The sequence below is a fragment of the Xiphophorus couchianus genome, chromosome 12 (assembly GCF_001444195.1).
Source record: "Xiphophorus couchianus chromosome 12, X_couchianus-1.0, whole genome shotgun sequence".
In the NCBI taxonomy this organism is placed as follows: Eukaryota; Metazoa; Chordata; class Actinopteri; order Cyprinodontiformes; family Poeciliidae; genus Xiphophorus; species Xiphophorus couchianus.
In genome coordinates this window covers 13,828,922-13,853,604 of record NC_040239.1, presented here as the reverse complement: position 1 = coordinate 13,853,604, position 24,683 = coordinate 13,828,922, and the positions used below count along the sequence as shown (strand labels likewise).

Genomic DNA, 24,683 nt, shown 5'->3' with positions numbered 1-24,683 from the left:
GTATATATAAAACTATTACAGGTTTTGTAGAAAAGCAAATCTGTGAAAGCTGATGTAATCTGGCCTGAGCCTCATGAACAACATATGACAGCACAGTTGCATCACATGCTTTGAAAAGAACAACATCGCCTGAGTGTTAATCCTGCTTCACACAGCTGGACCTCTCTGTCTTTGATTTCACCACTGCTTTCTCACATATACAGCATGGGAGAGGTTGCTGCCTTCATGTATTTTCTGTTACCATGGCGATCATCGCTGTCAATATTAATTTGCTGAAATGATCTGTACTGACAGATCCTCCTATCAGAATTTTTAAACACAAGCATTTTAATCCTACACAATACAATACTTTGGATCTTTTCTCCAGAGTTCTACATAAAACTGTGCAAACTCTACTTCATGCAACCAAGGTTGAGGAAGTGTTAGCTCCAGGCTAGTGTCCTGCCTGCTCCCATTGCTTTAATCCCTTATTGGTCTCCAGGTGATTCTTTCAACACGTTTCTCACTTCCAGTGTGATTAACCTTCACTATAAATCCAAATTACTACCTCGTCACAAGTAACCCGACTGTCAATATTCGAGCCAGAACATTTGTGTCAGTTCATCCACGGTGTATGAACTGAATGATTTCAAGGGCTGTTGGTGCTGAATAATAATTAATAAGGCAGCGACACGGCTGCTGGTAAGAAGGATGTGTTGCATAATGGAAGGATAATACACACTTTCAGTTGAAGTCAAAGACTGCATATATAACTGGTAAGTATTTTTTACTGAGGTTTTGCAAAAAGCTGCTGTAAAGTGAACTAAAACGGATAAAGAGATGCAGAAGTATGACGGGCACTTGTCTGTTTTGATAATGTGGAGTATAAATTATGAAAACTCTTAAGGATGCTTGTTATTCTTATTGTAAATGCTTAATTATGTTTTTTGGTTCTTACACATGGGGGGCAGCATTGTTTATTTAAGAGTCTGATGTACCAAAGCTTCCAATCAGGTTGACAATGGAGTCGGATTTAAACTCAAGATGAATTCCAATGCGTGGGAAGCCATTTTTAAAATAGCCCGTTTGGCTTAAAGCTGTGCTGCTTTGTGCGCTGCTGTCATGGTTTTGTCAGAATCCTCCATGTTTACAGTTGCATGAATGCTTTACCAGGCTGGAGCTTAAAGTCACAGTACTACAACAATAGAAATGAATTAGGTGTGTCATGTCTTATGGAGAAGAGCTCTTTTCCTTCTTACTATTAAAGTTCTCTCCCCTTACTTATTTAGCTGTAAGTAGGTCTCAAATTAGGCAAGTTATGTCACATTTAAATGCCATGTGTCATCATTTTTATTCAGTTGTGTTTGCGATCGTAACTGATAAAAGTTCATTTGTTTTCAGTCTTCGAAATTGAGAAGCAGTCCAAAGCAGCTTGATTTTTTTCCTTGCTTCAATGCATAACTCAGTGATCATGAACAAAAATAATATTGCCTCAGTCCTGCAGCTTCAATTAGAGTTAATAGAATGTAGATTTATATTGTCATTTATCCAGTGAGGAAGAAGAAGTCAGGAGAAAGATTGTCTGTGATCTATTGCTTAGAGACCTAACAAACTGGCAAACTACACAGAAATTTAAAAATATTCTTAGTAAGCCCAAGCTGTTTGCATTTCTCCACTGTAATGAAGGACCGTTTTTGACAAACTCATTTAAAAAACTAAAATCTAATTTTTGATTAATTGTAAATTAATTAATTTACGGCATTGTAAATCTTGTGTGCATGAGTATCTGTGTATTCTTATGCATTTTTTTCCTCAAAGTTTACCTTTCAGTTAATCATTATGCATAAAACACAAATGTTACTTTGGAAGTTTTATCTTGAATTGGTCCATTTCTTTTTTTTTTTCTGCTCCCCTGACAGCCATGTGAACCATTTCACCGGGACTGTGTATCAGAGTGTTTTACTGTCTCAGAAGCAGGCAGTGAAAACCGTCAGCTTGGGTGAGGCTGTTCAGCCAAATACTTCTCCTGCTCAGTGGCCTGGTAAGTCCCACAGATTCAACTTTTGGCTCGGTTTAAAGGAATATTTTAAGTTTTGGGGGGTTTTTTCAGCGATTTAAAAAAAAACAAAACTATTTCTCTCCTTGTGTGGCATTACGTTGCATACACTTCTCAAATCTGTACAAAAAGATCTTAGCTTAATGGTGTACTTTGTAAGAAAATAAATGGGATTACCTATCAGAATGCAATTTTACTATAAATTTGAGACATTTAAGTTTTTCTGGCTTGTCTTTTATTTAGCTATGGTTTAGTGACATTAAGGTCTAAAGCTGAATAAAGGAAAATGGCACATATTAATAATATAACTAAATCAGAAATTACACCCCAAAATTCTTAAACTTTAAGTTGCTTCTAAATGTTTAGTCTGTGTTAGCTTTAATTTCACTAAACTTGTAGCAGACATATCACCAAATACAGATAAATGCACAACAGGGACTCTAAAGACTGTTATTGTTTTTAAAATGTATTTTAAAGTTGCACATCTGCTTTGGAAACCAATGTAAAGGCCAATTGAATCCAGAGTTCATCAATCAATGTTTATAAGTTTTTTGACTTGCCATTTAAACTTTAGCTTTTGGCTGTGATTTTAATGTGATTGTAGAGAATACAGCAATAAACATTTCTCTTCCACTGAGTAGATGTTTAAAGTTTCAGTATCTTTTTTTCTCAGTCTTTTTATTTGAAGTGGAAACACTGAACTCTAACACAGTAATTTGATGCATTCCAGCAGATATAATGATGGACAGAGCAAAGTGAATTATTAGCGCCGTCAATATTTTCTTTCCCCATATGAACAATGAACATTATGGTTGTGACGTAATTAAAGCAAAACTTAAAGGATGTTATGAAAACATTAGATTTTGCTTACTCTGCAAGTGGAAAGGAGAATTTAGAGTAAACCAAGCAGCATTTTAACAGAAATGTTTATTCTCATCAGACACTGCAGGCCGTCAGTGCAGATGTTTTATTGTTGCATTAATTATTAGAGATCTTTCTTTGCTGCTGTCCGTCTTTTTAATAATTCATTGCGTGGCAGTTGACTGCACTGATATCAGCCCTTCTGATCTCCATTTGGATTTTATTTAGATTTAAATGTTGTCTTTGAGGTGGAATCATTTATACATAAATTTTTTATTCAGTCTCTCTGGCTTGGGATGTGTCTGCTGTCTGTTTGTTTTTATTTATAGATGTTTGGTGGTGATAATTTAGTAACATACAGCAGAAAATCCTCGGCGGTATTAAGAAATGTTTCAGCTTAAGAGAAGCCAGTAATAGCTTCCTGTTAATGTTTTAATGACATACACTATCCTTATTTTATGTGTTGGGAACAACCATTTATAGTAATTTTAAAAGCCTATTTTGTTCTCACACGTTGATCCACTCTTGAGATCTAAAGCCTTTCTGATTAAAACACACAATATTACTAACATAAAAACTTTTACTAGAGCGTCCCTTTTTTAAATCACATGTTTAACATGGATATATTTGTCCTTGGTGCAATTTATTGTATTTAAGGCCTTTCTTGTTACTATTCTATATTACTGATGCATTTCCTTCAGGATGGAGCAGAAGATTAGGATGGTGGCATCCAGCCTCAAATATGTAGTGGTCATCAGTTAAGACTATCTAAATAGAAGTGGAAACATGTAAAAAAAAAAAAAAAGGTTGACTGTTATAAAAAGGTTTGACTAGTATAATGCCTTGAAATGTTTCATTGATTGAGAGGGGTATCGTTAGAAAAATCTATAATTATGACATGGATACTGTTTCTTTAAAAATTAATCCTGCTTTTATCAACATGTCCTATCAAAAGTAATTTAAAATCTAAAAGATTCTGTGCTGTTGCTTAAAGTTTTTAGACACAAAAATGCTTAAGTTTTCATCGCTTTGCAATTTTTCTAATTTTTTGTTTCTCCAGGTATCCCCTCTCTTATTCGCCTGCTGAGCTCTGCAGGTGAGGAGACCCAGCCAGGCCTCGCTGTGCTGCTCTGTGAGATCTTGACAGCAGTCTTCCTGAGTCTGTTTGTTCACGGCATGGCCACACACTCCAGCAACGAGCTGTTTCGCATCGTGGCTCACCCACTCAACTGCAAGCTTTGGATGACTGTGTTTGGAGGAGGCGCCCGTGTCCCTGTCATGGATAAAGCCAGCAGTCCAGCAAGAACTCCGCCTCCAAGTGATTGTTTTGCACTTTTTTTGGCATAAATGAAACGTAGCTTCTCCAAAACAAATTATGCGTGGCTTACTATTGTTTGTTTGTTTGTTTGTTTTTTGGATTGGTTGAAACATGTTTAACTTATCTCTTCTTTTTTTTTTTTTGATCAGCCTCCCCAAGTGGGTTGGACCGGAAACCACGACGATTCAGGATTCTGTCATCCCGCAGTGGATCCAGGGAAGAGTCTGGAATCGACCGTGAAGGACCTTCCAGTCCTAAGATCGTAGTGGAACAGGAAGCGACTTCCATTTTTAAAGAGGATTTTGTTCCTCCAGATCTCAGTATTTGGGATTATTTCATTGCCAAGGTACAGCACAGACAACAATGAGCAAAAACTCATGGCTCTGCTTGCTCCTTCAACTGATTCCTTGTTGCATCTGTCCTTCTGCCTCTCAGCCTGAGCTGCCACTGTCACAAAACAGAGTTGAGTATGACTCAGAGGAGAGCCAGGACAGCCAGGATGAAGATGATGAAGACCTTGAATTTGAAGATGTGTTTGAGCCCAACCTGCCAGCGAAAGAGCATTCAAACCATAATTCATACAGGTGACATAATTTATACATACTCTGTGTACTGTGACTCATCTTCCCCCTCAAAACCAGACACTTAGATTAATCCTGAATGTGTTCACCGAGCCTCGTGTTTCTCCTTTCAGTTGTTTCCATTGGAGCTTCCTTGAATTGCTGCTCCACATTCAGCTTGAACACCGCATGACGTCCCCCCATCATAATCTGATTTGTCATGACTTCTTTTCTTTTTAAGCTGGTGTTTGATGCGCCTGGCCATGGTACAACTGGTGTTGGTCAACCTCAAGTCTTTTTACCCGATGGCAGGATATGATTTGTTAGGTAAGTGCTAAAATACTCTGTATGCTAAAACAAATAATATCCAGGATGGAGATGAGTGCTGCCCTACTTCATTCTGCCTCACTCAGCTAATCTTGTTGCCTCCTCCTTTGTGTGCGGCTGCTTTTTTTAAACACAGATTTGCCTGTGGCCTCGCCTCTGTGTCACGCTGTGCTGAAGACGCTGCAGCGATGGGAGCAGGTGCTGCAAAAGCGGCTGGAGCTGTTCGGCGGCCCTCCGCCCAAGTACATCTCCACTCACCTTCACGATGAGATCCTAACTCCTGGCCCCGCCCTTCTCAGACACAAAGCCCTGTTTGAGCCATCCAACACTCCCTTCAGGTACCATCGCTTTATAGGTTGAACTAAAATGATCAATCTCTCTTTTTTTTTTTTTTTTCTTTTAAAGGCAGAGAAATCTGAGTTGATTAAATCTGAGTTGATTAAAGCTTTTAAAAATTAGCAGAATTGACTCTGAAACAAGACGTTTCCCCTGAAGTATTGTTTCCTTTATCTTTTATCTCTTTGGAGTTTGAACTGTGTAGAAAACCACACGAACCCCACCCATATGTAGCACGTATAAGATTCAAAAAATCTATACTTTCCCTCTATTTCTGGAAAAGGTGAATATCATTGACTTATTTACAGGGTAAACTATATGATAAGCTATTGCTGGTGGCTCTGAAATATATTCTGGCTATAAACTTCCTACTGGTAGTTTGTGGTAAACTGAAATGTTTTAGAGTTATTCCTCATGAAAGCGTTTCTGCGGAGGAAATGAGGATTCAATTCTTGATGTTTGGTCTCCCCTGCTTATTAATTTGCCAGATGATTTGTCCGTTGTTGAAGGGCTTCATTGTTTTTAGGGTGTTCACAGGCAATTGGGAGGTGAAGACAGAGGATGAGAGTGTGCTATTGTTTTAGGGAATTTTTTAAAATATAAAATATTTCTTGATTCGTTTTATTTGCTGTTGCTATTATTTTTTCCCTTTTCTCCTCATCTTTGTAAGCTGTATTTTGACAGAGTTTTTAAAATGTGATTTTCTTTGTATTAGCTTTGTGCTACTAATTAATCATCACTCAAAAGAATGTATATGTTTTACTCTAATACTCTTTTTATTTTTCCCAGAAATAACCACCACTCAGTACTGCCGGTGAAGCGTTTATGGCAGTACTTGGTGAAACAGGAAGAGGTGCAGGAGACTTTCATTAGGAACATCTTCACCAAGAAACCAGGCACAAATCAGGTGCGTCACATTTAGTCAACCAACCTGCTGCATGAGACACGCTATATTAACCCTCACTAAGTGTCATATTTACCATTTACCACAGTGCATCTGCATGAATCCCCGGTCAGATAGCATAATTAAATCCCTGTTAATGCCTTTGTGCTTTTTGGGTGCTGCATGCAATCCACATGTATCATAATTGCCTTCATTAGCATGTTGACGCTTCCATTTTGTATGCAAATAATTACTCTGAACTAATAACATTGCAGTAAATCAAAGTTTGTGTATTTGCATGTTTTATCACTGGTTGTTGTGTGTTTTGTTTGTGCTGGTCTACCTTTCGCTGCTCCCCCAATCACTAAAGTCGGTTGAGGACCACACTGACAGTATGAAATATTCAGAAGTGGAGGAGGCAGGAAACAGTCAGGTACTGCTACTTTTGATCAATGATTGTTTTTTATATGGGAGTGGGATGAGTGAGATGGACTTTGGTTTCAAATCTCATAATTTTTTGCAACACTTTATTAGGTCCAAACTCCCCAAGATGAAATACTTGCTTTAAAATCTTTAACCAAAGGTCCACCGATCAAACGTTTTGTGGTCCAGTGCAGGTCAAGCTGAAAATTGTCTGAATTTGGTCACTAGCAAATTATCTTGGTCATTTCTGGTCCTTCGCTTTATAAAAAACAGCAGTGTTGCAACAGGTTCTGAGAGATGTGATAATTAATGTAAAAATAAAATTAAGAAAAAACTCTTCTCTGCGTTTCAAAGTCCAGCTTTGAAATGCAGATTCATTAGAAAAAAGTCAAGCAAATCAAAGTGTCTTCAGCTGTAAAGTTTTTCTGATGGGGCTCCATGTTTATCAGCAGGCTTTTACAAAGCACAGTGCTTCTAAATATAGCACACAAGCTTTGCGACTTGCAGAACAGAACATTTTATGTAATTCTTTTAACACTAAGATGTGTATGGCATGCTGCTGTTCACTTCTGTAAATGTAACACCTTATGTAATGCACGTCATGGGTTTAGAGTTTGAATGGTTCAAGCAGGAGTGGCAATATGCACACGTGTTCAAAGTACTTGCAAATGTGACCTCTTTAATCCAATTTTAAATGATTCTGACAGAATTACAGTACATGTATTTTTAGGACTATGAACTCTGAATGTTGCTGTCATGAGTTTGAGATTAATCTTACATTTACCTGCCTCAATATTGATGGCATAAATTTAAGATAAGTCTGTAAACTGATGCTTTACAGATCTTCTGGCTTCCACCATGAGAGCCGGCACATTGTAGGTACTCCCATTTGGTTCAGTTTTAATTAACCCAGTCTCTCGGAGGACACCCTATGAAGCTGAACAGCTTCACATTAATGGGTTCAACTCTGTCGCAGTGAATCTCCATCCTGCAGAGATTATGTGCTAGAGAAAATGGCAAAACACCATATTTAGATTTCTGCAGGTCAAGTTTTGTTTGACTCCTTGAAAGAAAACGGCACAATCTTTTCCTCCTGACTGAATGCGCAGAAGACTTTAATTCAATCTCGACTCGAGTAACTTGGGCATTAAGTTCTAGCTTCTGTGTCCAATGTGCAGAGCTACAGAAGAGCCTGCAGAGCTGTACGCATTCCACCGGACCACTCATCGCTCCAGGGTCTTTTTCCCTTCTGCTCTCTACTAGCCAGCATTTACTTACTGAGCCTTTCATCTCCCTTGACCTTTTTTGTGTTCATGTTTCAGTCAAAAACATTATTGTTTTTAATTGGGATTTAAATAATTGACCAACACAGAGTTATGCATAATTGTGAAAATGATAGATGAGGTTTCAAAATTTCTGTACATAAAAACCTTGGAAGTGTTTTATACATTTTTGCACAACCACCTTTACTCTTATGCCCTATTATATATTAATTGCTCTCAGAAGTCATCTACTTAGTTAATATTGTCCACCTTTGTGTAATTTAATCTCACTTTAAACTTTAGAGTTCTGTGAAGGTTTGCTTAAAGACCAGAGAACAAAGACCGGTCAAGGAGAAGTTTGTGGAGAAGTATAGAGCAAGATTAGGCTGCAAAACAATATCCCAAGCTCTAAACATCTCTGTTCAATCTATCAACTGAAAATAGAGGTAGTATGACACTACTGCAATCCTACAAAGACATGCTCATCCACATAAACAGACAAGAGAAAGGGCAGTAATCAGGTTTAACTATTTTGATGCCAGATGAGTCCAAAACTGAACTTTTTGCCTAAATAAAAAACATATTTTGCATGAAAAGCATTGCACATTTTCCTGAATACATCATTTCTTTGGTGAAGCATGGTGGTGGTAGCATCATGCTATTGGGATTTCTGTACAACTGGTACAACTTCATGGGAAGGTGGATGGAACAATCCTGGAAGAAAACAAGTTAGATGCTGCAGAAGACTTGAGATGAGGTTCTCCTTCCAGAACAATAGTTCTGGAAGGAGTGATTAATACTATGCATTACTAGCTACAATTCATGGGCTAGAATGGCCTAGTCAAAGTCCAGGCCGAAATCCAATTGAAAATCAGTAGGAAGACTTGACATTTGTATTTTATTGGTGCTCTCCATCCAATCTGTCTCCTAATGCTCAGTCTCTGGATATGCAAAACTAGTAGAGATGTAATAGGTGGTTCTGGTTTTCATTTTTCTTTTCACTTTATAATCCTGCACCACTTTTTGTTGCTCTGTCGCGTAAATTCCCATTTAAACACATTGAAGCTTTGGTGATACTGTGAAAAAGATTAGGAAGTGTGAGTACTTTTTGCATTGTAGCGCTGTAATCGAGCCTTAATGAACAATAGCTTGGCCTGATTAAATTTTTCTTCTGTTAAACAGAAGCGGGAGATTCTTAAATGCTATAGAAATAAAAATAATTTATAGGATTAGCTTTGCAGATAAATTCTGCTGAACATAACTTGACAAATAATTTGTTCAGCTCTGTTATGTCTGTTCCATAGTTTAAAGGAAATGGAGCAGGGATTAAGGCTGTTATTTGTCTGCAGGAAATATTTGCCAATGTTTCACTTGTAATTACTAAATCTCCATGGTGGTGACATGGTGTGTGTGTGTGTCTTTGTCTGTTACTTGCCACAGACTGAGTCAGATCTGGGCTGCCCCGGAGGCAAAGCACGCATCATCCACAAGGAATCTGACATCATTACAGCCTTTGCCATCAACAAGGTAAAAGCCTCACACTGATGTCACTAAGTATTAGAAAACATTATGAAAAAAGATACAAGTGTTCACAGTTAATTACTTCAGTTGCATGTTTGGCTGCCTTTGCTTTTTTTTTTGCTTTTTTTCTCAGTAATATAAAACTTTTATCAGCGCCATGGAAGCTGATGCAGTATTTGTGATTTGTGTTGTAGCTCCTCTGTCTTTGAAGAAACACGGTTCTCTGTAATGGAAAACTGCTGTAGAAACTTGTTTACTTAGAATTCTAATCATCATTGTGACCAAATATTATGCAACAAACGTTGCTCATTTTATTATTTTCCTTCAGTGTTTATTTTTTTATCTCCTCTAGTCATTGTTTTTGTAAAAATGCTACACATTTCATGCGTAGACTAACATTGTACATAGAGTAAGTTTGTTCAGTCATTGAAATTTTTCACTAGAATTCGTGATAAAAACTAAATTTGGACTGAATGTGGAACAAGTATGTCAGCAGAAACATGGTATATCTGTCTTCTTATTTATTCAGTTAATATTTTAGCACTGTGTGTTTTCTATAGTTCCAAAAACAGCTTAATTTTTCTTGGTAAAATGGGACAGTAGCCAAAAATATGTAAAGGTACAACTAGAAAAAATGTTGTCACTCATTTCAAAAAGTAAAAATTTTTTGAATTTGAATTTTGAATTTAATCATCTGATTAGCTCAAAACACCTGCAGAGGTTTCCTGAGGTCCTCACAGGTCTCCGAGTCTGGGTGTGAAGTTACACAAAAGTGGGTAAAACTGCTGACTGGACAAATGTCATCTACAGCGAAGCTACGGCATGAGATGATTGTGAAAGAAACTGGCTGCTCAGAGTTCTGTATCCCAGCATATTCATAGAAAGTTGAGTGGAAGGAAACAGTGTGATAATAATAGTGCTCCAGCAACAAGGATGGCTGCAACCTTGAGAAGTTTGACAAAGAAAATCCGATCAAGAAACTTCACAAAAAGTGGACTGAGCCTGAAGTCGGTCCATTAAGACCCACTAGTCAGACGATTCCTACACATGGACTACAAATATCGTATCCCTCGTGTCAAGCTACTCCTGATCCAAATATTGTGTCGGAAATGACTTATCTGAGCTACGGAGAAAAAGAACTGGACTGTTGCTCAGGGGTTTAATGCCATTTTTTCCCAGATTAAAGTAAAGTTTGGCTTTCATTTGAAAATTCTTCATCAATATTAACTTTAAACAAGTCCATATGTTGTGTACTATACATGGGCATACTTTTTAGTAGGTTGACATTTTGATTTGGAAAGGTTTTGTTTTAATTAGCCATGAGCCATAACAATTCAAGTTATCCAAAGTAATTGACAGAAATGTTTCCCTTTGTGGTTAATGATTCTTCAGTTTAATTAATTACATAAGCCTTTTGATGATATTCTAATCTACTGAGATACACCTGTATATTTAAAAAAAGAAATATTTTCTGCTTAAGGACAGACAGGTTTGTTGTTCAACACAAGCACAAAGTGTTACTACACACTCTTTGTGTCTGCAAGTGAGATCTTGATGCTGATGTGAACCGACATGGATGAGCTCTGGCCAGTAGGGAAGTTGGAGGCCGGGGTCAACAGACTTGATTAGAGCACATTAAATTTGTCTGATGCAGTTTCCTCTGAGACTCGACCTGTTTTCTCCTCTCTTCCATCCCTTTCTTTCCTCATGCCCCGTCTTTTGTCTGTCCACTAGGCAAACCGTAATTGTTTAGTCATGGCCTCCACACATGACATTCAGGAGCTGGATGTGTCATCCATCTTGGCCACGCAGATCTTGACTTGGATCGATGAAGATGAAGTCGAATCCAAAGGGTATGAGAGCAATCCTGCATGTTTGAGCATTTTGCTTATTCACACTGCGCTGGTTTGCACCAGGGGTGATATCAACTCGCCCACTCATTATTTGTTGACAGTATTTTTCATTTTAACTCAAATTTGGATTATTTTAATTTAAAATCTAAGTATAAACAATCATTTTAATGTAGCTATAGTCTTAAAATATTAATATATTCCTGAATGCAGATGTAAGGCTGTTCATTTGCTGCGTGAAATTAATCCCTAACCAGTCAGGCTCTGTCTTGTGACCCATGTCATCTAATTATACATGTCTAATTATTTTCTCCCTGTAGTGTTGGTGGTGATGACTTCCTGGTGGTCCATGCGCGTGATGACTTTGGTTCGCTTCACGGCACCACTCCATACACCCACAGCAGCCCCGGCACACCCATCAATGTGCCGTGGCTTGGAGGCCACCAGACCGGCAGAGGTGCAGCTGTGGTGAGTTTGTAACGTTAAAACTAGGCACTCCAATGAACGCTGCAGGTGTTAAGAATGACAATGGCTTATTAGGCTTCATTTTTACTTCATAGTATATAAGCTAGTGATGGTGCAATAATGGTTTTCTTTGCCTGTCACTGATCTGATTAACTATAGATTAGGCTTTTGGTCATCTGTCGACATGTATTAGGAAAAATTAAATCTGTACCATTTTGTCCCAGCCAAATAACTCTGCGGGATGGGCTTCATATTCTGCTAATATTCTGTAGGCAGAACTATTATGTGTGAAATGTGCATAGCATTTATCTCTAAATTTGATTTGCCACGTCCAGTAGCAGGCTTCAATAAAAACAAGTCCTCCTAGTATTCTGAAAGTGCTAGGCTAACGTTAGCATGCTTTGTCTCTTTTCAAGTGACTCGTTGATAATTTGCTTCATGAAGTATTTCAGTGCATATCCAATAAATCATTTGCAGACAAAACTGCAGGAAAAAAAAAATCCGCATCTTTAACCATACTGCTTTGTTTTGAACATCTGAACCTGTAATATCTGCTTTTTGTCTTGCTTTTGAATAATACAAACTGCATTTTGGAAATATCTGTAAACAAAGCAAGTCACTTGACTCAGACAGGAAGAAACAGTAGCCTGTACAATCAGTTAAATGTGAACATCAATGTTGAGAGTGAAGCGTTTAGCTTGTTGAGGAATTCAGTTCCTTACCAATATCATTTGCACAGTTTGGCAAGTTGTGTCTGCAAAAATTACCGACCGATCTAAACACAGACATTAAAGCACAAAGATCAGGAGCTCCAGTGCTGAAATACTGAGGATTTTGATTATCCAATAAGGGTATTTCTAATTTAAAAAAATACTTTTTTAGAATTTCGCAATACAAAAGTAATTTGCTCAGGTACAGAACCTTGTGGAGCACTCTAATTAGTAGTTTAAATCAACACAATATGTATTGGATCAATGTAGTTTAAAAAATGTAAAAACAAAATGTTTGAACCTACTTGGTGGCATAATTTATTGCTGCAAAGAATTTATTGATGCATATTTCTCAGTTAAGTTAAATTAACTGGATAAAGATTATCGAGACAGGTCGAGATGAAAATTATGTTTATGGATCAATCAATATGAAACAACCCAGTTTTGTTCTGACTGTTAATAATCAGAGTTTTTGAAAGTTATTTCAAAGACCCATTTTCCAAAAAGCAGCAAAACAATCTCAGCTTTCAAATAGCAGAGATGGAATAACTTTATAAGTATAATACCAAACCCTGCTGTTCTGGAAGTAACTGATGTCTTTTGCTCCTAATCTGCTCTTCTTTGTTCTCAAAGCAAAATCCTCAATACAGCTGAAATAATTTACATTAATAATTCATTTTCATCTGTACTCAGTTTGCCAAAAGCGTTCTGGCTGCTGCTAACATTAGCTCCTATCATAGGCTAACAGAAGAAATGAGAGGTTGTTTCCCACCTTTTTGTTTTTTGAAGCTGTGGTTTCAGCTGGTTTCAATATAAAAAGGCAGGAAGCTGTTTTGACTCGGAGAAGCTTGGCGTTCTCAACCAGAAGGGAGCTGGATTTAATTTTATGGTCTGAATCATGTAGGTGTGAGTCATGTTTGTTGATTTTTACCCAGTTCACTTATTGTTATGCGGACTGGGCAGTAAAATCCATCCATCCATCCATCTTCTTCCGCTTATCCGAGGTCGGGTCGCGGGGGTAGCAGCTTCAGAAGGGAGGCCCAGACTTCCCTCTCCCCGGCCACTTCTTCCAGCTCTTCCGGGGGAATCCCGAGGCGTTCCCAGGCCAGCCGAGAGACATAGTCTCTCCAGCGTGTCCTGGGTCAGTCCTGGGCAGTAAAATCCACTCAGGATGATTATGATGTTACTAAGCAGTCAGGCGGTTTGCAGAAGGTTGGAGCAGAAAAAGTTGTGGCTGAATAATGGAATAAGAAATAAAACTCTGAGGTTAATGTGTGCTTTTACAGAGCCAACAGCTGAAAAGTGGGACAGAAAAGCTGCAGTAGATTAAACTGAAACAATTGTCTAATTCTGTTGTTCAAAGTAACATTGCATATTAGATTTATGTAATGTTAGTGTCAACAGAGATATTAATTTTATTTTAATTTTCATGTTAACAGCTTTCCAGCTTTATAAGTTATAAACCAGAACTAGAGGATGATATGATCTTAAAATAATAATCCAAGGCAAAACATGAAAACAAAGGTCACCACATTATTTATGTCTGTAGGAATGAGGAAAAGAGATGTTAGGAAGTAAATAAATGGTTCGTTACCAAACCTGTGCAGATCTGAATGCTGATGAGGAAATCCAGTCATTTGATTCAGGTGTATTGGAGAAGGGATGCATCTGAAATTGTCGGATAGTTGCTCTCGAGGACTGGACTTGGGCAAACATGCGCTAAGTGGTGTGTAACAACTCTAAACCAGCCCTGAAAATGGATGGCTGTGAAGCCTGAGGGCGTTCTGGAGAGGTTGGCGCGTTAGAAGACATTAAGCTCCCAGCTTAATTGCTGTGGCAATTTGTTCTTGAAGTTTGTTCTGTTTGATATTTATCCAGGACGGGTTCATCAAAAAAAAAAGGAAAAAATGTGAATACTGTGGAAAAAGCTGAATATGTTTTTTGTCACTAATCTCAGAGAGTGAAGGTTATAAATTATATAGACTCAATAAAAACATGCTTCAACATGTCAAGCCCTTATGTCTTGTAATTTTGAAGTTCATACTTTAGTTTTTGAAAAAACAAAAACGCAGTAATTGGTAATAAAAAAAAGAATATTTAAATAGAAATGTCAAGCCTCTGAAAAGTAGATTAACTTCCAGTTTGGTCCTCCTGTTCCATGAATTACTGCATCAATGCACCGTGGCATGGATGCAATCAGTCTGTGGCACTCTGTAGGCGTAATGGAAACCCAGACTGCTTTGATGGATTTACCATCTTTTGACAACAGCCCATAGACTTTCTATCGGGTTAAAGGTCAGGAGAGAGATTCATAGTTACCAAACCAGGTTTCGGTAGCTTTGGCAGTGTGAGCTGCTGCCAAATCCAGCTAGAAAATAAAATCGGCTTCTGGATTTCTACAGAGGACGGCATGAAGTTCAGTAGAAGTTCGAGAAAAACCATAGATGTGAGCCCATGAGTTACCGATAACGTGCTTTTTCAATACTCCATTTTTCTGAGACACTGACTTTTGGGTTTTCATCATCTCTAAGCTATAATCATTTCTCCATGTTTAACGTTTCTATGTAATAGATCAGGTTACATTTCTGAAATAACTGAATAAATATTGAACTTTTCACAATATCATATTTTTAGATGTACTTGTATCTGTTTATCAAACACCCTCTGTGTTTATAATCCATCTTTATCTCACTGTGAGTACATGGGTTGTTCTGTTCTATCATCAGCTTTTGTCACCTTTCTAAATTATTCAGCCTGCAAGTTTATTCCACAACTGTGGTTCATTTTCAGTGCAGTAATAACCTTAAAACATTGAAGGGTTTTTGTTTTTAAGTCCAAAAAGTTTGCTATGTTTCTGTTTTTCTCTGAGATCCCCCTATGACCTGCACCATCATTCCTAGCAATGCATTTATTTTGACCTCTTTCTTTTACAACAGTATATTTTTTCTTCTTTAAAAATAAGTTTAGTTTTCTTGGTTAAGCTCATGTCCACCCCCTCTTTCCTCTCCTTCTCCCAGATGATAAAGAGAAATATCAACAACGTGAGAAGAATGACCTCTCATCCCACACTGCCATACTGTAAGTAGAACTCTGACGTCTGTCAGTAGGTCGGAGGAGTCATTGCCTTTATATTAAAAATGCAACACATTCGTCATATTCTGGTGTGAAAAGCCTCCAGGGAGCATTACATGACCAAAAGTTTTACATATTCTGCAACTGAAATTTTATTATTTTTTTTCTGCTCCTCCTCAAATAAAGATTACGTATATTAGCGTATATTGGTTGAGATTCTTGTACATTTTCTCTGAAAATGCAAACTGGGGAGGACAATTCCCAGCATGTCAGGAAAATGCCTCCTGAAGCGTGTATAAATGAACCCATTCCTTGATCAATTATGGATGGTTTGGGAACTAAACAGCAGCGAAGATATGCTGAGATCCGTGCACTGACTGACATCTACCTAAAAGATGTTACATCTTCATTTCTGCTGTTCCTTTTCCTGTTCGTCAGACCTGACAGGAGCTCAAGACGGAAGCGTGAGGATGTTTGAGTGGGGTCACTCTCAGCAGATCATCTGCTTCAGAAGTCCAGGCAACTCCAGAGTCACCAGGATCCGATTCAACCACCAAGGGAACAAGGTGAATTCACACTCATCCTATGGGCTGCAAGCTGATAAAGACTGAATACTAGAACCACATCTGAAGTTTGAAATGAATCTGATAGAAATGAAGCATAAATACCTCATGGAGCACAGCAATATTTTGTTTTCAATATCTGCTGTACAGCCAACATTTTAATTGAATTGCATTTTTTAAAGCTCATCATTTTAAATTATATCCAAGGTTGCATCTAACAATAGTTAAATTAATTGCCATGTCAACTGAGTATAAGACAGAAATGAACTCAGGCATCAGTGCATGACACCATGTTTCTCAAAGAAGGAAGTAGTGATGGCAAAAGCTACAGCTCTAGTTTGTGCTTAGAAAGTGGAGATTTATAAATTTTACAATGAAGAAAAATGCTGTCTGAGTATTTTAGGGGATCTAAAAACCAGCACAATGCTCAGCAATTTAAAAGCTCTTTGTGGTGACTTCAGTCCATAATTTACTATAGTGTACAAACATTTACCAAACATTATGATGAAAAACTAAAATTGTGGTTGTATTTAGTTTTTCGTCATTGTTTCTCTGATGCACAAAGACTCAGGTCAGCACTCCAAACTGCAAACAGAATCCTTTAGTGGTTTTGTAAAATATATCAGGAATCAATGGAAGCAGAAACAATTCTCACTTTTTTCCACTAATAACATTGTCCACTCATGAAGATTTAACTTTGCTACAGTCAATCCTTTTTAGTCAATCCAAAGTCAGTTCTCTCATGTTTTTCCCCCAAAAATGACTTCAAACTAATGCTGCATACTAAATACAATTTGCAGTTTGTAGAAAAAAAAGTTGTCTTTGCTCTTGTTATAAGTCATGGATAAACATGCCTGAAATATTTTTAAAAAGCATGGTTGCTGTGGCCATTTAACAAAAGTAGCAGGGAATAGAAGTAGTCAAAAGTCACAATTTTCTCTCCTCAGTGGGATTTAATTCCTGTAAAGTTAATTTGTCTGAGACAGATTAACGCATCAGTCCTGCAGCTGCTAAAATGCAACTGGAATGGTCTGGAGAACAGGGACTGAGTTATTAAATACAAATTATAAACATCAGCAGTTGTTTTGTACTAACAAGAGACACATAAAGTGAACCACACGGTAAAACAAAGTTTCTTAAGTCTCACAAATACCCACAGCTGGCTCAGAGGTCTGGATGTGGACTTCACTAGGGCTAGATTTAGAAGTTCTCCTTCCATCCTTTCTTTGTTCGATGTGCTGTCATGTGACAAATCTGTCATTTTTTTGTCAAAATCAATCAATTTCAGTCTTTCTGTTTTAGAGAGATGTGATCTTGAAAACTCCTGTGTCAGAAAAGTAAAAATAAAACAACACAAAGCCTGATTGTGATTGATTTGTCTTGCATGTTTCTAATTTTAGGAGATTTTGGCTCCAAGTCATTTTTATATATCCGTTAGGTAATTTGTTGGTACACTGTTATGAAATGGGTCACCATTCTGTTGTATTCAACGATATTTTCATACTTGCTGTCACAAATTTGCCACTCCAGCTCACACCACCGTGGGGAGTTGGTCCTCAGCACATATTGTTACTGAGCTGAACGAAGCCAGCGTTTTGAACTCAGGCTCTCGCCTCAGGCCAATAATTTTCTCAGATGGTGCCTCTCCTGTGCCAGTACTTATCTGCCTGTGCTGGCAGGGAGAGAAATAGGCTCTGGAATAAAAGTAATGCAGAGAGAATACAAGCAAAGCACCTCATTTTAGTTATGCAAGCATATCAGCCAGAACATTATGACCACTGACGGTGAAATTCAGTAACATTATTGATGTTCTGTTGATCCCAGATTCCCAACAGAACCTTTATTTTTTTATTTGTTTCCCCTCAACTTGAATGACAAGTGACTTTTGTGTTTTGTAGAATAATTTTGGCCCAATCTTTACAGCTCTCAGTATCGTGTTGCAAACCTGGTTTTAGGGGTTTTATTTGTTCAAATAAATTAATGGTGCTACTACTTCAATTACTGCAATCTGCTGTCTGTTTTTTTTAGTTTGGTATTGTAGATGCAGATGGAGGATTAAGTCTCTGGCAAACCAACACCAGTGGGAGCACACTCAAACCGTACCTGGTAATTTATTTATTTATTTATAGTTTTATTTATATCCCATTACGGCTGTTATGTGAAATAAATGTTTTACCGGTTTTATTCTTTTGTCATTTTTACCGACTCCCTTCTGTGCTCCTCTCTGCCAGACGTTGCAGTGCCACAACAAAACAGCTCATGACTTTGTTTTTGTTGGCTGCTCTTCCCTCATCGCCACCGCAGGTCTTTCAACAGACAACAGGTACAAAAACATGAACTATTTTCTTTTTGAACTGTTTCCTGTCCTAAATCTGTATTCCCTGTAACTTGAATTACCCTGAATCCTTAATGTCCTATGAGTTTTGTTTATGTGCATTTTGACTGCTGGTGTGATTTGTTTCGAGATAAAGATGACTAAAAAACCGTAAGCCAGCCAAGTATCCAGTCCCACATCAGCGTCTGACCTCAAAAGTATGCTTCTGAAAGGATGGTCAAAATGTAACCACAACCATGTTGTTGAACCGTATGAAAATCATTCCCACAACAGCTGAAGATGCTAAAGCTGTTAAGAATGGGCTGACGTAGTAAATCCTGTCAGTGAGGCTTTATTGTGACAGAAAAGCCAATTCCTTTGACAAAATGGCATATATAATATCAGATTGTGTGATAAGAAGTGGATCATCATTTGGAAATGTTTTTGCTCTGCAGGAATGTTTGTCTCTGGGACACACTCGTCACTCCTGCAAACAGCCTAGTTCATGGTACGCTATTTTTTTTTATTAGTTATGAATTATTCTGATTTATTTTTCTTAATTTTAAGAAATAAACTAATCGTTCTCAAATATATACAGCTCTGCACTGAAGCCCATTAAAAACCTCACGGCCATTCTGCTTTGAGTCCTCATGTTTCCTGTTTCTCCCTCATTTCTTCGTCTCTCTCATTAGCTTTCTGCTGCCATGATTCCGGCGCCACCGTGCTTTCGATGGCGCAGCGGCGGCAGCTTCTCCTCACCGGCGGGAGGAAAGGTTGGATCACCATCTTGGAGCTTCCACATCGACACCAGCGGCAGAGTTTCCAGGCCCACGACTCGCCGGTTAAAGCGCTGGCTGTCGATCCCACTGAGGACTGCTTCATCAGCGGATCCGCTGAGGGAAACATTAAGGTACTTAAACGAGCTGATTGAAGAGGATTCGATTAGATGGGAGGAAAGAGTTAAAACCAAGAAAAGGTTAAGTTTTTCGGGTTTTAGAAAATCGACCATTTTTAAATCCACACAGTAATATGGAGACATGAAGCCCTTGATAATGAAAGCACTTCATTTCCTCTGAACAAAGTAAAGTTGTCCGACAGAGAGAACATCCCCACAGGGCGTCTGGCACCCAGGTGGGAAAGTGTCTGGCCGTCTTCCAGATCGTCAGTCAGATGACGGCCGTTTGTCCACAGGGGCGGCGAGCCCCATCAAAGTCAATGGAAATCAATGTCACTCCATGATTAACCATCTGCTCTGGACAGCAGTGACCGATGGAAACGTATGTCGAAGGTGAAAGTGGGTGGCACTAAAAATAAGGCAGAGGACTTCTACTCTTTAAGTTTTCGAATGAAGATGTTTTATTTTTTTCCTCCATATCGGGGGATGGGGACTTTAATCTCCTGACTTGATTAGATTGGTGCTGATCAGCCAGCTGTTGCAGGATGAGGCCATTGTGCTCTGGTTACAGATCTCGCTGCTCAGAATTCAAATGACTTTCACTCCGGATTATTGCTCGTGAAAAAGCTTCAAAGCGTCGTGAGATGTTCCTGATCTGAAGTCATTAATTGTATATTGGCTAATGGAAACTCTTTGTCATTATTCTGCACAGGGAGAAGCTTTTAAAGCACTGCAAGAAAGACCAGCAACTGGGTGATACGCTGATATATTTAATAGACTTTAGGGTATTGAATTCAGTATCCAGTAATAAAGTGTGCACAGAAATCGAGCTGCTTTAGAGGAAGGAAATGGGAAATAACCTAACTAAAAGGTTATTTAAGTTAAAGGTTTGCAGCTTTAACTTAACTTTATGCTGCAAACAAGAGCAAGACTTCTCCTTTTGTCTTTAAGCAATGACTCAGCTGCTTTTCTAGTCTGTTGCTCCTTATAACTTGCTTTATTTTTATTTTTTAAAGAGATGACCTACTTTAGTCTTCTGTCAGTTTTGATGCTACAAAGCATTCCCACTAGTGTTCTCTTTAGATTACTCCCATGTGGTTTCTATTTATTTTACTTCTGAAGGGTTCATGGGGTGTACTTAGTTTTTCCCTGCGATGCTGTTTGAGCCATTGAAGTCGAAGCCTTTACTTACAGCACGGTGTGCAGCCATCTGTAACTTTACTTTATTGCTCCGTTTTGTCCTCAGAGCAGCTGCTTTATTCCTCTGTCAGTCCATAGTTCTCGTTTATGGTTCCACAGTGAGGACAAGAGCTACTGAAGGACATCAGAGCAGAACTGTCCCTCTAAACCTTTAAAAGGCTTTGAAGACTCGTCTCCTCTGAGGGCAGCTACTCTTCTAAAGCCCATAAATTGCTGCTACTCTCATGTTCCTGCTCTTGGACTCTGTCCGTTTGAAAATATGCTCAGGCTTCTAGCTTCCCCCCGCCCCGCTGAATCTGAGCTGCTTTCGTCTTTGATGGACTTGTAAAAGCAGAATGATGGAAACCAGATTGATCATTTGCTAATAAATATTGTTTTAAGATTTGAAAATGGAGCTGAATGACAATAAAGATTATTTCAACTATACAGAGACATTTGGACTAGAAACTACCAAAATAACACGTGGTAAGTTTTTACAGTCATTTATTTTGGTCCTGATCTGGTTTTTGCCTCCAGGTGTGGAGTTTGGCTACGCAGGGCCTCCTCTACCACTTCCCCAACGAACACGCCCGCCAGTCGCTGTTCAGGAACCTGGGGACGGGGGTGATGCAGATCGAGGTGGGTCCGGCCAGCCACATCTTCTCCTGCGGCGCCGACGGGACCATGAAGATGAGGACGCTCCCCAACCGCTTCGCCGCGGCGCAAAGCAGCAGCACCCCCAAGAGCGACGTCAAGTTCTTCATCTAGACGGGAAAACATGGCGGATACGAACAACGCAGTAAAATAACCTGCTGTGAATTTCTTTTTTTTTTTTTTCTCTCTTCTGAAATGTGAACCCAAATCTTGTCTCCAAGGGCGACCAAGCACAGGAGCTTGTCACAAGTGTTTAAAACTGCACAGGGTACAGACGAGAGCACGCTCAGCCAACAGAACCGCCGGCTCCCCGTCCACTGAGGAGCTCGTTTTGCACAGAGAGGGAAGCCGGAGACGTCTCATATAAATGACAGGTGACCCTCTGTGGGAAGGATTGATGTAACAGAATCACATCCGGTCAGAAAGCAGCGGGATGTTCAGACGGATCGTCGGAAGCGAGCAGATGCCAATTTTCCCGTCGCTGGTATCGCGTGACTCTTTTCACTGGAGCTGCTCTCCAGCCGGATTCGATCAGTCGGATGAAGTTAGAGATGAACGCAGGCGGTCGCCTTTACAGGGAGATGCTTCTTGCTTTCTGACAAATGGGTTGGATAAAACACTAACTGAGCAATAATGAAGGTCCAAACAGCTTTTAGCTCTGCTGTTTCCAGGCAGAAGCAGCCGAGCAAAGATAATCAGCAGAGATTCATCCAGTCATCTGATGTTCTGGTTATTTTGAACTCTGCAGGACGCTTAGTTATTTAGACCAGACATATTTCTGAAGAGCAGAACTAAAATAAATGGACAGGGAGATAATGACAAAAGTTACAATAAAAAGTGATTTAAAAATTCAGTGCAGGCTCTTTTTTTTTTTTCCTTTTTTGCTAATAAATTTGTTAGCACTGATAATCAGAACCTAACCTTAGAAATAAAGCTATGAAATCGACTCCTGTAGTTCACCAGTTACACCAAGTAGTGCGATATATTGACGTTTATTGGTCCTCTAATGAAACCAGAAATAGAAAACTATAATTACTTTTATCTACCCAATAACCATAAACAATAATTGCCCATTCTTAGTAACAAAACGTTACAATTTAATATGATCATAGATGGGATTTGAACATTTTTATGACTTGTTTTCAAAATAAATGTAAGTGCTGATATGCAGTAGTTTACGAGCGTGAATCGAGCGTCACGCCTCTCATCCATCTGTCAGAAAGCAAATATGTCTCTTAAAGGTGAACGCTTCCTCATCTCTGCACCAGTTTCTCTCTGTATTTGCACATAAGATAAATGAAGCTAATTATATGTAGTGTAATGCATATGACTACAGTAGGCAGGCTGAAGGTGGTAAGGTAATAAAAATAACAGATGCCAGGATGTGTGTTTATCCCAGCCTAAATTTAACCAGTGGTGTTATAATCAACATTAAGTGTCCTTAATCCTCTGAATCTCCTCCTGCCAATCCGGCACAGTGCTTTGGTTATAGTGTTGCACAAAGTAGCTTTAATTTATCAGAGCTTTCTCTTGTTGTTTGACTCCACAGATTATTCCCTGTGGCAGGAAACTTTGCTGTTGACAATGGAAACGGGGAGATGTAAGGCTCAAATTGGAAGTTGTTTTAGTGGAAAATCATGTTTTATTCCAAAATTGGTGCAATTTCCCCATCAACCGATGGATGGGGCGTTACTTCAGTCATCGCCTTTGTTTTGTCCAAACAGAGACAAAACCTTTTTCAGCAAAATACCCAGAGATGCACCGATTTCAGGCCAATTTATTTTCCGATTTTGACCAATTCTGATTTTTTTTCTCTCTCTCTCTCTCAGGACTATTAAATATGAGGAAAAATGTGCTGCAGGTTCTCTTGTTTTAAATCAAAGAAAGTAACATTTTTTTTCCCAATTCGTGCATCAGAACATATATCATCTAATATTTATCAGATTTTTATTACACTCCAAAGAAAAGTCCATCAGAGTTCATGCTGATTGATGTGTTCATAGACTGAGAAAGGGTGGGAGTTTCTAGTTTTGATGCATTTATTGAATTCCTGCAGCTTTTGCCCAACTGATCAGTGCAGCTCTAGTGATATCTTGATATTATTCTGATTAAAACCCTTAAAACTTGTATCAGACATACCTGATCTTAGGAAAACGTGTTTCATGCAATTCTGTACATATATACATACACAAGTTTATTTTAATCTCGACTAGTCGTAGACAAACGGTGGGTAACAATAAAAGCCACTTTATGAAGATTATTCTGTGTAGACGGGTATATTTATGAAATATGTTCATGTTTAGGAGTATAAGCTGATCAAACCGCAAATTCAACTCGTATTTTCCTTCCTTTTTTTTGTTTGTCTCTGCAAATATGCGTGTTTGGAAAATGTTCTGCAGCAGCTTGGAGAGAACGGTCAGTTTTATTGTAGCCAGCTGAGTGTATTTTTGCAGAAACTGGACAATAAACAGATCTTTTTTTAAAAAAACAAATCATTGCTCATTTCTTTAAAGTCCTGCAGTTTAACAGTGTTTTGTTTCAGGTTGCTGCTGCACAAAGACGATCAAACAAACGTCGCTGGCCTGAATTGAATTGAAATGATTTGTTTCTTCTCTCTTCTTTTAATCTTCCAAATGTGAACTTGATTAAATAAGTCTAATTTTCTAATGTAAATCATTGAATTATATACAGAAATCTACTGATGTAATAAAGGAAAAATGTGGAACCAAAAAAGAAAGTTGTCTTTTTATTTATTTCTTTTATGTATATATGAAGCAATTTTAACATGAAAGGATTCAGAGTAATAATCCGTGACCATATAAGGAGTGACTTCATGCAAACTGACACATCTGATCAGCTTTAATTTATTAGTAAATGGCTGTGAGTCACATTAACATGTAGACCTTCTCATCCAACATAATGCTCTTCATTTATCTTTATGGAAACACCTGCTGAAAACTGACACCAACGTCTCGCCTCTGTAGCTTTGACACTTTATGTCGACAGTTTCTTTTTGTGGCTCATTTGTTAAGCATAGCTATAAGTTGGCTCCATTTATGTCACTTTTCTACTTAATTAAAGAGAAACATGGTGTTTTTAGCACGTTTGGTCACTTTTGTTAATGTAACTTCTGGGTTCAGTACGCATTTGAAGACGAATCAAGAATAACTTTTTTTTTTTTTCTGGTGGTGGATTAGAAATACGCCAAGAAATTTGAGTTTTCTTCAAGGACAGCAACGATTCTCCACCAGCCTGCGTCTCCGTGGTAACAAACTGCCTTACGGCCCAATCAAAAGTGGCCACTTTGACACGATGTTGCTAAGGGTGACGTTACCTTGGCAACAAACAATCCATTCTTTCCTGAACATCATCAGCCAAAAGCAGTAGAGGAATCGGTAAACACTCCTTTGCAAAATAAAAGCTTTAATTAAATTTATTAACATTCGAGTGCAGCT

General features: G+C 38.4%; 1 protein-coding gene across 6 annotated transcripts in view; it reads left to right on the top strand.

The window, feature by feature from the left end:
* dmxl1 (Dmx like 1) overlaps positions 1–23,956 on the top strand; it is a 60,011-nt gene extending 36,055 nt beyond the window's left edge. For 4 of the 6 annotated variants that reach the window (XM_028033794.1, XM_028033793.1, XM_028033795.1 and 1 more), the window contains exons 34-51: positions 1,899–2,020; positions 3,957–4,214; positions 4,364–4,560; positions 4,650–4,798; positions 5,016–5,101; positions 5,238–5,439; positions 6,227–6,344; positions 6,691–6,753; positions 9,446–9,532; positions 11,261–11,379; positions 11,697–11,844; positions 15,569–15,629; positions 16,062–16,189; positions 18,215–18,292; positions 18,418–18,509; positions 18,956–19,008; positions 19,193–19,410; positions 21,112–23,956. In XM_028033794.1, the coding sequence (XP_027889595.1) occupies positions 1,899–2,020; positions 3,957–4,214; positions 4,364–4,560; positions 4,650–4,798; positions 5,016–5,101; positions 5,238–5,439; positions 6,227–6,344; positions 6,691–6,753; positions 9,446–9,532; positions 11,261–11,379; positions 11,697–11,844; positions 15,569–15,629; positions 16,062–16,189; positions 18,215–18,292; positions 18,418–18,509; positions 18,956–19,008; positions 19,193–19,410; positions 21,112–21,342 (2,410 nt within the window). In that variant the 3' untranslated portion in view covers positions 21,343–23,956. The remainder of the gene's footprint in view (positions 1–1,898; positions 2,021–3,956; positions 4,215–4,363; positions 4,561–4,649; positions 4,799–5,015; positions 5,102–5,237; positions 5,440–6,226; positions 6,345–6,690; positions 6,754–9,445; positions 9,533–11,260; positions 11,380–11,696; positions 11,845–15,568; positions 15,630–16,061; positions 16,190–18,214; positions 18,293–18,417; positions 18,510–18,955; positions 19,009–19,192; positions 19,411–21,111) is intronic. The other 2 variants (XM_028033797.1, XM_028033796.1) reach the window with 1 other exon arrangement.
* The last annotated feature ends 727 nt before the right edge of the window (positions 23,957–24,683 follow it).